The sequence below is a fragment of the Oncorhynchus mykiss genome, chromosome 7 (assembly GCF_057628025.1).
Source record: "Oncorhynchus mykiss isolate SJ-2025 chromosome 7, ASM5762802v1, whole genome shotgun sequence".
Taxonomy (NCBI): domain Eukaryota; kingdom Metazoa; phylum Chordata; class Actinopteri; order Salmoniformes; family Salmonidae; genus Oncorhynchus; species Oncorhynchus mykiss.
The window spans coordinates 72,442,501-72,455,895 of NC_143028.1; the positions used below are offsets into that span (position 1 = coordinate 72,442,501).

The 13,395-nt window shown below is 44.6% G+C and overlaps 1 protein-coding gene across 4 annotated transcripts in view; it reads left to right on the top strand.

Annotated features, from left to right (window-relative positions):
- LOC110529037 (protein CBFA2T2) overlaps positions 1-12,011 on the top strand; it is a 71,119-nt gene extending 59,108 nt beyond the window's left edge. For all 4 annotated transcript variants that reach the window (XM_036984128.2, XM_036984130.2, XM_036984129.2 and 1 more), the window contains exons 7-11: positions 4,547-4,632; positions 6,187-6,439; positions 7,499-7,567; positions 7,938-8,128; positions 8,800-12,011. In XM_036984128.2, coding sequence (XP_036840023.1) covers positions 4,547-4,632; positions 6,187-6,439; positions 7,499-7,567; positions 7,938-8,128; positions 8,800-9,105 — 905 coding nt within the window. In that variant the 3' untranslated portion in view covers positions 9,106-12,011. The remainder of the gene's footprint in view (positions 1-4,546; positions 4,633-6,186; positions 6,440-7,498; positions 7,568-7,937; positions 8,129-8,799) is intronic.
- The last annotated feature ends 1,384 nt before the right edge of the window (positions 12,012-13,395 follow it).

Genomic DNA, 13,395 nt, shown 5'->3' on the forward strand with positions numbered 1-13,395 from the left:
TAAAGCAGAGAAGGGGTATTATTTAAAGCAGAGAAGGGGTGTTGTTTAAAACAGAGAAGGGGTATTATTTAAAGCAGAGAAGGGGTATTGTTTAAAGCAGAGAAGGGGTATTATTTAAAGCAGAGAAGGGGTATTATTTAAAGCAGAGAATGGGTATTATTTAAAGCAGAGAAGGGGTATTATTTAAAGCAGAGAAGGGGTGTTGTTTAAAGAAGAGAAGGGGTGTTGTTTAAAGCAGAGAAGGGGTATTATTTAAAGCAGAGAAGGGGTGTTGTTTAAAGCAGAGAAGGGGTATTATTTAAAGCAGAGAAGGGGTATTATTTAAAGCAGAGAAGGGGTATTATTTAAAGCAGAGAAGGGGTGTTGTTTAAAGCAGAGAAGGGGTATTATTTAAAGCAGAGAAGGGGTGTTGTTTAAAGCAGAGAAGGGGTGTTGTTTAAAGCAGAGAAGGGGTGTTGTTTAAAGCAGAGAAGGGGTATTGTTTAAAGCAGAGAAGGGGTATTATTTAAAGCAGATATGTGATTTTTGGATCCGATACGATTCCAATTGTAGAGTAGAAATATTAACAGATAACTGATATATCTGGCAATATTTGTATTATAGCTGGAATGAAATCCATTTTCCTGTATAGATCGGGCTTAAAACAGCCCTGCTAAAATACTCAGAAAGATGATTTCTTAAATTTGAGGAAATAAAATTTTAGGAGCACCGGAAAGACAATCTGTCTTACTCTAGTGAAAGGAGGTTAAACTGCACTGATTCTAGCAAAACAATTGCCTAGGCTCTGAAGACTGAGCAACTCATGCCAGCTGGAAAACAACAATATAAGACACATTTTCAATGTATTGGTGTTTAGCTATTGTTCCCTCGATTATAGGGCTGTAGCCACATAATTCTGGTAACTGTTAGTTGTCACTTGAAAGGAAAAATATCAATAAAAAATTCACCGTTGGCACAGCGCTACCTCTCGCCCCAAACGTTGCCTCAGTGAGCGGTCCTTACTATCTGTGATCCTTGGGACGACCATACCCCATTGAAGTTGACATTTAATATAGTTACGATAAGGGTTAAGGTTTGGGTTAAGGTTTGGGTTAGGTAAGGGTTAAGGTTTGGGTTATGGTTGAGGTTTGGGTTAGGTGTATGGATGCCGGATAGCACTAACCTTTGTACCTTGTCAGCTCACCAACGCTCTAACCACTAGTCTACCCTGCCGCCCCAGTTCTAGTTAGCTAGAACTCACCATGAAAATGAGGTGGGCGAAACATGAATTCGGACCCTGACAAGTGACAACCCATACATCAAAACGTATCTATGAAGCGCTACTTTGTAACCTGCTATGTTTTGTGTGTGTGTGTGTCTGAAAACATTTGAATTACAGAGTTTGAGGGAAAAACCCTTCGCAAAGAGCAAATATAACACACCAGATTTCGCGGGCTTCACTAAAGCCAAAGGACTGTAACGTTACCGTTACCCCAGAGTTGGACGTTCTTAGCACGTCACGTACTTTACATTTGAGCATAGCATCCATTATTTGTCACGACACCCAACACCCTACCATGACAATTTACCTAACAGTATATAGCCAGCATGGGCGCAATTTAGGTTTTTGCGGATTATGAGTCAACCCACACATCACTACTGCACCAAACATCTTAGTTAGATGTCAAATTGCGCGACTAAGATCTCCTCAACAAAATCCTTCCAAATTAACGACAGATTTACTGAGTTACATTAGATTCATTCGGACTATTTTGAGGAACTGTATACTGCTACGGTGTCTCAAGATGGACAACTTGCCGCTGTTTTCTTGTTTTTCCAAGCAAAGGTATTTTAAGGGCGTATGTGAGCACACTGGTTCTGTTAGCCGAACTCGGCCAGGCCGCAGCCGAACCGAAGCATGGGGAAGGCTTGAGTGTGTGTGTGTGTGTGTGTATCTGTCTTTTTAGGTTGTCTAATGTGTGTATTTGTCTCTGAGTGTTTGCGTGTGTGCCCCCACCCCCAGCTCCTCCTAACCAGAGCGGGTGTCAGCTCCACTTAGCCAGGGGGAATCTGTGTGAAGAAGTGGGCCTGCTCCACTCAGCCTGAGCGGCTCCCCGCTGGAATGCTCCAGACCAGGGGGAGGGAAGGCCCACTCCTCCCCGACAGTTACCCAGCCAGGGGAGCCCAATGGGGGGCATGGATGAGGAGGAGAGGGGGTGGTGGTGGTTTTACACTGACAGCTGACCTCCAGATGTGGGGCTGTCTGCTGTGGCTGGGCCGGAGTCTGGTTCTCATCAAAAGGCCTTTCTCTTTCTGTCTTTTAATATCTCTTTTTGTCTTTTAATCTCTCTTTCTCTAACTTTCATCCCCTCTCTCTCTCTTTCTCTCTGTTTTTTACCTCCTTTTACTCTTTCTTGTTTTTACGACCCCCCCCCACTTGTCTTCAGTAGGATACATCTATTTTTCTCTCTATCGCTTTGTCTTTTCTAACTGTCTTCATTTTCTCCCTTCTCTCCTTTGAGTTGGCTACTCTTTTTCTTTCTCTTGTGTTTAAGGGAGCGAGATGGTAAAGCCCATCTTGTCACTAAGCTATGATCATGACATGGAATACTGTTGTGAAATCTGACCATCCACTGCTTCATTGTGGCATAACTATTATGATTATGATTCATGTTAATAGACTTTCAAATCCAATTGTATTGGTCACATACACATATTTAGCAGATGTTATTGTGGGTGTAACAAAATGCTTGTGTTTCTAGCTCCAACAGTGCAGTAATATCGAACAATTCACAACAATGCACACAAATAAAAAGTCATAGGATGGTATTAAGAAATATTGAAATATTAGAACGAGCAATGTCGGAGTCCGGAGTATAAATATATACAGTGCCTTCGGAAAGTATTCAGGCCCCTTGACTTTTTCCACATTTTGTTACATTACAGCCTTATTCTAAAATTTATCAAATAAAATAAAATCCTCACGAATCTACACACAATACCCCGTAATGACAAAGCAACATTTTTGCAAATTTATAAAAAATAAAAACAGAAATACCTTATTTACATAAGTATTCAGATCATTTGCTATGAGACTTGAAATTGAGCTCATGTGCATCCTATTTCCATTGATCATCCTTGATGTTTCTACAACTTGATTGGAGTCAAACTGTAGTCAATGTAATTGATTGGACATGATTTGGAAAGGCACACACCTGTTTAAAAAAGGTCCCACAGTTGACAGTACATGTCAGAGCAAAAACCAAGGCATGAGGTCGAGGGAATTGTCTGTAGAGCTCAGAGACAGGATTGTGTCGAGGCACAGGTCTGGGGAAGGGTAACAAAATATTTCTGCAGCATTGAAGGTCCCCAAGAACACAGTGGCCTCCATCATTCTTAAATGGAAGAAGTTTGGAACCACCAAGATCCTTCCTAAAGCTGATCTCCCGGTCAAACTGAGCAATCGTGGAAGAAGGGCCTTGATCAGGGAGATGACCAAGTACCCGATGGTCACTCTGATAGAGCTCTAGTGTTCCTCTGTGGAGATGGGAGAACCTTCCAGAAGGACAACCATCTCTGCAGCACTCCACCAATAAGGCCTTTATGGTAGAGTGGCCAGACGGAAGCCACTCATCAGTAAAAGGAACATGACAGTTCGCTTGGAGTTTGCCAAAAGGCACCTAAAGGACTCTCAGACCATGAGAAACAAGATTCTCTGGTCTGATGAAACCAACATTGAACTTTTTGGCCTGAATGCCAAGCGTCACATCTGGAGGAAACCCAGTACCATCCCTACGGTGAAGCATGGTGGTGGCAGCATCATGCTGTGGGGATGTTTTTCAGTGGCAGGGACTGGGAGACTAGTCAGGGTCGAGGCAAAGATGAACGGAGCCTTCCAACAGGACATCGACCTTAAGCACACCGCAAAGACAACGCAGGAGTGGCTTTGTCTCTGAATATCCTTGAGTGGCCCAGCCAGAGTCCAGACTTGAACCCGATCAAACATCTCTGGAGAGACCTAAAAATAGCAGTGCAGCAACATTCCCCGTCCAGTGCAGCAACGTTCCCCATGTTCCCCACCCTGACAGAGCTTGAGAAGATCTGCAGAGAAGAATGGGAGAAACTCCCCAAAACAGGTGTGCCAAGCTTCTAGCGTCATGTCCAAGAAGACTCGGGGCTGTAATCGCTGCAAAAGGTGCTTCAACTAAGTACTGAGTAAAGGGTCTGAATACTTATGTAAATGTTATATTTCAGTTTATTTTATGTGATAAATTAGCAAAAAATCTAAACTGTTTTTGCTTTGTCATTATGGGGTATTGTGTGTAGATTGAAGGGGGAAAAAAACGATTTAATACACTATAGAATAAGGCTTTAACCTAACAAAGTGGAAGAAGTCAAGGGGGGCTGAATACTTTACAAAGGCACTATATATAGAGTGAGTGTGTGTGTGAATGGGATCTATAGACCTCCCCCTCTTCTCTCTGCCTCACTTCCCGTGATAGTAATTTGTTATGATGGATTCTGTAACATTACGTTCCTCTTTCATTTTTCTCGTCTTTCTAATCAGGCACTAACGGGGGCTACCGCGAGGAGCCCGTGGACCACAGGCTGACAGACAGAGAGTGGGCCGATGAGTGGAGGCATCTGGATCATGTAAGTACTGCTGCTGACAGCAGCCGTCGCTGCCGACCACTGGCACTACTAGTGCTGTAGTAACTCTTACTGTCTGGCGGAGCCATCGAAGCTTTGTCACACTTGGTGTCCCGTTCACAGTGGCAGACTTTTGTTTAAGGCCATTTGCTGTCAACATCACAGAGAGCCATGCATTGAATTGTGTGGCCCAAAGTAGGAGTCCTACCCAATGAAATGAAGCCATGATATCCACTGAGTGTACAAAACATTATGAAAACCTGCTCTTTCCATGACATAGACTGACCAGGTGAATCCAGGTGAAAACTATGATCCCTTATTGATGTCACTTGTTAAAATCCCCTTCAATCAGTGTAGATGAAGGGGAGAATACAGGTTGAAGACACGTTTTTTAACCTTGAGACAATTGAGACATGGATTATGTATGTGTGCCATTCAGAGGGTGAATGGGTAAGACAAAAGATTGAACTGAACAGGGTTTGGTAGTAGGTGCCAGGTACACTGGTTTGAGTAAAGAACTGCAATGCTGCTGTGTTTTTCACACTCAACAGGTCAAATGTAAATGTATTGGTCACATACACATGTTTAGCAGATGTTATTGCGGGTGCAGCGAAATGCTTCTAAACATTTTCTGGGCGAATAGTAAGAAATAATACATTAAAAAAATACTGCAACGTTTCCTAAGAGCTAGAAGCACGGCAGCCCTCTCTGTCAGCACCAAGAATGGTCCACCACCCAAAGGACATCCAGCCAACTTGACACAACTGTGAGAAGCATTGGAGTCAACATGGGCCAGTATCCCTGTGGAACACTTTCGACACAGTGTAGCGTTCATGCCCCAACGAATTGAGTCTGTTTTGAGGGCGAAAGTGGGGTGCAACTCAATATCAGGAAGGTGTTTTTAATGTTTTGTTTTGTATAAAGCAAATGTTTATATATATATCTCTCATTCTCGGCAATATGTGTTGAGACTCATGTACTCAGACTAAGACAATTGTAAACTAAATCATTGTTACTGGCCATGCATGTATCTGCAGAAATGGGCTATCAATATTAATATTTAGTTGGACAGTATCTGAGCAGTTTTAAAAAGAAAAACAATTAAGAATCCTAATTGATCTTCCTCTAAATGTCACTTCTTCCCTCTCTCTCTCCTCTCCCTCTTGTCTCCCTCTCGTGTCTCCCTCTCCCTCTCGTGTCTCCCTCTCATCTCTCCCTCTCGTCGCTCTCCCTCTCGTCTCTCCCTCTCGTGTCTCCCTCTCGTGTCTCCCTCTCGTCTCTCCCTCTTGTCTCTCCCTCTCGTCTCTTTCTCCCTCTCGTCTCTCTCCCTCTCGTCTCTTTCTTCCTCTCCCTCTTGTCGCCCTCTCGTGTCTCCCTCTCATCTCTCCCTCTCGTCTCTCTCCCTCTCGTCTCTTTCTTCCTCTCCCTCTTGTCACCCTCTCGTGTCTCCCTCTCGTCTCTCTCCCTCTCGTCTCCCTCTCGTCTCCCTCTCGTCTCCCTCTCGTGTCTCCCTCTCGTCTCTCTCCCTCTCGTCTCTCTCTCCCTCTCGTCTCCAAGGTGTTGAACTGCATTGTGGAGATGGTGGAGAAGACGCGTCGGTCGGTGGCTGTGCTGCGGCGCTGTCAGGAGTCGGACCGCGAGGAGCTCAACTACTGGCGGCGGCGCTCTAGCGAGCAGGAAGACCCCCGCAAGGGAGGGGCCGCCACCGTGCCCACCCCCTTCTCCAAGACCCACAGCCCCCGCACAGCAGCGGTTCCCGCCCCCTTCTCCAAGACCCACAGCCCCCACACAACCGAGGGACTCAGCAGTGGTGGGTGGTATTTTATCTTTACATTATAACTCTTATCATATCAAACTAAGTTCATTTCTCACCTTAGGATTTGTCCTTTTATATAAATTTGTTGATCAGGTGTGTATCTTGTCATATGTGAGTCCTGTCGAATCAATCAAGGGATAAGTGATAGCAATTAGTAGTCGCCTTGATGGTGAGCTACTGAACTGAAGCAACTGTCACCAGCTACTGCGCCCTCACATAGTCACCATATAGGTTGCCATCTTGTGTTCATCTGCAGAACTACACCCATCAACACTACTACTGAGACATTTAGATCTTATACATACAGGACGCTTCCCAAATGGTGCCCTATTCCCTTTGAAATGCAATGCAGTTGACGGGGTTCCATAGGGCTCTGGTCAACAGTACTGCACTATGTAGGGAATAGGGTGCCATTTGGGATGCAAGCGCAGCCTTGCTGGCAGTGTTTATCTCTCAGCGCCCGTCTCTCCGGGGCTCATGCTGCCCCGTGGCCCCCAGACAGGTGCCAGCGCTGCTCTGTCCAGATCGGCCACAGAAGGCTGTCCTGTAAGACCCAAATCTGGCTGCCCACAGCCCAGCCGGAGCGCCATCTGTGTGCTCAGCAGTGTGCCTGGCCACAGTGTACACAGCCCAAACGCAGCCTGGGCACCACAGAACTTGGGCATGGGCACCAGGTATTGAGCAGTATAGAGAGAGAGACAGAGAAGAGAGGGAGAGAAAACAGAGGGATGTAGAGAGAGAGAACAGACAGTATATAGCTACAGCTTGGTTGTTGGCCCCTCTGTGGTAGCCATTGTACTCACTATTCAAGCTGCCCGGCTATTCAGTTTAGTTGGACAACTGGGAAAGTTTTAATTTGGTGGGGCTAGCTATTGAGGGAGATTGTAAATTTTAAGTAAATAGAGGATGATGCTAATCTAATTCTCTCCCCTCTCTCTCCCCTCTCTCTCTCCTCTCTCCTCTCTTTCTCCCCTATCTCTCTCCCCTCTCTCGCTCCCCTCTCTCTCTCCTCTCTCTCTCCCCTCTCTTCTCTCTCTTCTTTCCATGCCACAGAATCCCAGAGAGACTTTGCGCCGCGACCAGGCTCAGGCTACGTGCCTGATGAGATCTGGAGAAAAGCTGGTTAGGCCTTGTACAACAGTGGTGTGTGTGTGTGTGTGTGTGTGTGTGTGTGTGTGTGTGTGTGTGTGTGTGTGTGTGTGTGTGTGTGTGTGTGTGTGTGTGTGTGTGTGTCTGCACGTGTGCCTGTGCGTGTATGTGTCTGCACGTGTGCCTTTGCGTGTGTGTGTCTGCACGTGTGCCTGTGCGTGTGTGTGTCTGCATGTGTGTGTGTGTGTTCTTCTTCTCTCTCCCTCCTCTCTCTCATTCTCTCTATCACACTAATTAAAAAATATTATTTAACAACATTTTATGTAAAGATCTCTTACAAAGTCTCTACTATATCCTGAACATACCATAACAATATAACCCGCCCCCCTTCTTTCCCACACAGAGGAGGCGGTGAACGAGGTGAAGCGCCAGGCCATGGACGAGGTCCAGAAAGCAGTGGCCGAGGCAGAGCACAAGGCCTTTGAGATGATCACGTCCGAGCGGGCCAAGATGGAGAAGACACTGTCCGAGGCCAAGAGGAAGGCCACGGAGGACGCCATCCAGGTCATCAATGAGCAGGAGGACTCAAGCGAGGTATGGAGGATATGTTAGTAGACAGGTACATCGCTGTATACACACATACTGTGAAGTGAGTAAGAGTCAAAGCTGCAGGACATGTAGACACTACTGTGGTATTTACCTACCACTCCCCCAGTGAACTTAACTCTGTCCCTGTCCCCCACACACACCTCTCCTCCTATTAGTGAACTTAACTCTGTCCCTGTCCCCCACACACACCTCTCCTCCTATTAGTGAACTTAACTCTGTCCCTGTTCCCCACACACACACACATCTCCTCCTATTAGGGAACTTAACTCTGTCCCTTGTCCCCCACACACACATCTCCCCCTATTAGTGAACTTAAATCTGTCCCTGTCCCCCACACACACCTCTCCTCCTATTAGTGAACTTAACTCTGTCCCTGTCCCCCACACACACCTCTCCTCCTATTAGTGAACTTAACTCTGTCCCTGTCCCCCCCACACACACCTCTCCTCCTATTAGTGAACTTAACTCTGTCCCTGCCACACACACACACACACACACACACACACACACACACACACACACACACACACACACCTCTCCTCCTATTAGTGAACTCTCTCCCCCTGCACGTAGTTTACACTACACATACACAGACGTGCATAGCCATAGTATATTATTTAGTTCTACTAAACTCTCCCTCTCTCTCTCCCCCTCAGTGTTGCTGGAACTGTGGTCGCAAGGCCAGCGAGACGTGCAGCGGCTGCAATGCGGCGCGCTACTGCGGCTCCTTCTGCCAGCACAAGGACTGGGAGCGCCACCACCTCATCTGCAGCCCCGGCCTGCAGACCCAGCCCAAGCCCGTGTCCGCCATCACAGCTGCCAGGGCCGCTGTTACCGCAGGAGCCAAGGCCCCCGAGAGCGTCCCAACCACTGCCAGCCCCGGGGGGGAGAAGGGGTCGGTCGCCTCTCCTTCCTCCACCCCATCCACTCCCACATTAATGCTAGAGACCAACGGGCAGTAAAAGCCAGGACTAGGACCAGTGATACTGGCTCTCAAGATGGCCTCCCTTCCCATTGTCCTTCCATTCTGTTGTTCCTGACTGTTGAAATGGACACCAGGACCTTATGCCCCAAAATGGCTTCCTTTCTTTGTTTCCCTTTCCTCTTGAACTGCTGACGGTGCAAGGTGCTGGTTTCCATTGTTCCATCATTTGGTTCTAAAGGTATCTTTAGGTTAGCAGTTGGCTATTTAGGTTCTAAAGGTAACTTTAAGTTAGCGGTTGCGAGGGAGAGGAGACAAGGGAAGAAAGCTGTTTTTAAGACATGACCCTCAGCTCTGGACACCAACCTTCATTTAGCCAAGGAAGTGACATCATGGACAGGAAGTGATGTCACAGACATTGAGTGAGCGGAGGAGGAAATGAGGTCACTGATGTCACCAGTCATGTTACACAGAAAGAGGACAGATTGCTTTGGTGATGGTGGGCAGAAGACAGAGTCATCTGCTTTGGGACTTGGAGGATCCCTCTTCAACAGTTGGACAAACAGACAATCTACCTGACAGATGGACACTTGTTTCGCTTCATCCAAAATCTCAATCCCCAGTAGAGTTGAGACAACTGAGGACAGACTTCAATCCCCAGATTTGTTTTAAGGGGACAGTGGGGGGAGGGGGGGGGGGGGTATGAGTTTTGGAATGGTCTTTTATACCCACGAGGGTGAGTGATGATCGAAGTACTCACTGCATATTTCCTAGTTTACCATTGTGTATATAAAGCTAAGAGAAAAGAGGGTTATGGTCGGTATTGACAGTGTAATAAACAGTACCAGATCTACAGAAAAGAGGGTTATGGGTCGTTGTTGACAGTGTAATAAACAGTACCAGATCTAGAGAAAGAGGGTTATGGGTCGGTGTTGACAGTGTAATAAACAGTACCAGCTCTACAGAAAAGCGGGTTATGGGTCGGTGTTGACAGTGTAATAAACAGTACCAGCTCTAGAGCATCTCACGTCTGGAAATACATTTTGGAGGTGACATGATCGCGAAGTCACCGCTACAATCCTTTTTGTATGTACAGTATAGCTGTCCTACTTTTCTTGCTATTCGTCGAAAGTTATTTGTCAGGTTCCTCTTTGAGTGTGTACAGTTGAAGTCAGAAGTTAACATACACCTTAGCCAAATACATTTAAACTCAGTTTTTCACAATTCCTGACATTTAATCACAGTAAAAATTCCCTGTCTTAGGTCAGTTAGGATCTTAGGTCAGTTAGGAGTTAGAATGTCAGAATAACAGTAGAGAAAATTATTTATTTCAGCTTTTATTTCTTTCATCACATTCCCAGTGGGTTGGAAGTTTACGTACACTAAATCAGCATTTGGTAGCCTTTAAATTGTTTAACTTGGGTCAAACATTTCGGGTAGCCTTCCACAAGCTTCCCACAATAAGTTGGGTGAATTTTGGCCCATTCCTCCTGACAGAGCTGGTGTAACTGAGTCAGGTTTTTAGGCCTCCTTGCTCGCACACGCTTTTTCAGTTCTGCCCACAAATTTTCTATGGGATTGAGGTCAGGGCTTTGTGATGGCAACTCCAATACCTTGACTTTGTTGTCCTTAAGCCAAATTGCCACAGCTTTGGAAATATGCTTGGAGTCATTGTCCATTTGGAAGACCCATTTGCAGCCAAGCTTTAACTTCCTGACTGATGTCTTGAGATGTAGCTTCAACATAACCACGTAATTTTCATTCCTCATGTAACCATCTATTTTGTGAAGTGCACCAGACCCTCCTGCAGCAGAGCACCCCCACAACATGATGCTGCCACCCCTGTGCTTTACGGTTGGGATGGTGTTCTTCGGCTTGCAAGCCTCCCCCTTTTTCCTCCAAAAATAACAATGGTCATAATGGCCAAACAGTTCTATTTTTGTTTCATCAGACCAGAGGACATTTCTCCAAAAAGTACCATCTTTGTCCCCATGTGCAGTTGCAAACTGTAGTCTGGCTTTTTATGGCAGTTTTGGAGCAGTGGCTTCTTCCTTGCTGAGCGGCCCTTCAGGTTATGTCGATATAGGACTCATTTTACTGTGGATATAGATACTTTAGTACCTGTTTCCTCCAGCATCTTCACAAGGTCCCTTGCTGTTGTTCTGGGATTGATTTGCACTTTTCGCACCAAAGTACGTTCATCTCTAGGAGACAGGACGTGTCTCCTTCCTGAGCGGTATGACAGCTGTGTGGTCCCATAATGTTTATACTTGCGTACTATTGTTTGTACAGACGTACGTGGTACCTTCAGGCGTTTGGATATTGCTCCCAAGGATGAAACAGACTTGTGGAGGTCTACCATTTTCTTTCTGAAGTCTTGGCTGATTTCCTTAGATTTTTCCATGATGTCAAGCAAAGAGGCACTGAGTTTGAAGGTAGGCCTTGAAATACATCCACAGGTACACCTCCAATTGACTCAAATGATGTCAATTAGCCTACCAGAAGCTTCTAAAGCCATGACATAATTTTCTGGATTTTTCCAAGCTGTTTAAAGGCACAGTCAACTTAGTTTATGGAAACTTCTGACCCACTGGAATTGTGATACAGTGAAATAATCTGTCTGTAAACAATTGTTGGATAAATTACTTGTGTCATGCACGAAGTAGATGTGTGGAGTGGTTGAAAAACGAATTTTAATAACTCCAACCTAAGGGTATGTAAACTTACAACTTCAACTTTATGTACGCTTGTGTCAAAACTGTCGTTCCGCCGCTCGACATTGTAAAATAAAGCATTATGACTAATTTCAGAGCAATATAAAAATACAAAATGTTCAGGTATTTACAAGCTGTTATGCATCACCAAAGTTTTCAATCGCTAAACAAGTGTGTCATTGCCTGTAACTGTCCGTTGTTGTACACAGAATAAATATACAGAAACTCGTTCTATGATGCGTATATCATCTATCTTCATCATCAGCCATCCAGCCACACCCAGAGTTACAGAATACAAATGGAAGATAGTATAAAGATGAAAATGAAAATGCACAACAGCAAACTTGTACAGACGTTCGGCCGTTTGCAGTTGTCTCCCACAGCATTGCTTCATGGCTCCCATTGTACTTTAGAGCTGTGAGGTTTGCACCGGTTTTCCATCATACAATACTGTAGGATGCAATTGTATTCCCATGTTGCTCAGTTGATAGAGCGTTGTGTTTGCAACACCAGGGTTGTGGGTTTGATTTCCATAGGGGACCAGTACAGGAAAGTATGAAAATGTATGCACTCATTATTCTAAGTTGCTCTAGATAAGAGCTCCAGCGAAAATGACAAAAACATTTGATTAATTTATTTCTCTAGGGCATTTATTGACAATTCATTAATACAAAATGAATAACCCAAAGATATAGGAGGTATAGAATAAACATACATAAAGATAGTAACGTATTTAAGTAGCCTATTGTTTTTTGCTTTCCTCTTTAAATCTGGGAAAAGTTCAACATATTGAGTGACTTTTCTTGCCCTCTCTCTGAATCTCAGGAGTATATGTATGAACAGAACATTAATTATTATATATATACTTTTTCAGCATTAGATGAAGTCAAGCATTTAGAGAGGATCCTTTCGCTAATTCAATATCTGTTGATTGTTACCATGGAGATGATTCTGGTGTTGTTCATTGGAAGATTATAAGAAAGAATGCCTTTATTTTGTGAGCCACATTTTCCTTCTAAAACACATCTTTTGTTTTGAGGCATAACTTCATGTGAAAATAAATTTTAGAATGAAGTATAATATCGAAATAAAGACAACATTACTGAAATGTCTAGCTTGTGGTCTTTTATCAGAAATATAGTTAAATTAGTGTAGTAGCGTATCATATTAATAGCCCGTTTTTGTTTTCCTTAGAGTTGACCACGTTCCTAGATAGAGGACCACAGAGACAGGAGTAATGCACCCACACACACACACCTCTTAGGTTCAAATTCTTTACCATGTGTTCATATTCCAAGTCTGCACTACTATGGAAAAATTCAATTCAATATAGTATAATTCAATTCGTATCAGCATTACAGAGTGATTGAAATGTAACGGAAACAGTCCCGCGTTAGCAGAGACGGCATTCACGGTCAACTCTGCATATGTTGGGTCAACATTTCTATCGCACTATAACTACCGAGGTAATGTTATGTCGATGAATGCTAAAACCAAAAGAAGTTTCAAGCTTTCCCTATACCTTCTTTAAAGGAGCAGGTATGCAAACACTGCAGGTGGTAAACATAATTTCTTAAGTCATGTATTCTGCTAGTCTATAGAACCCTGGTTTAAAC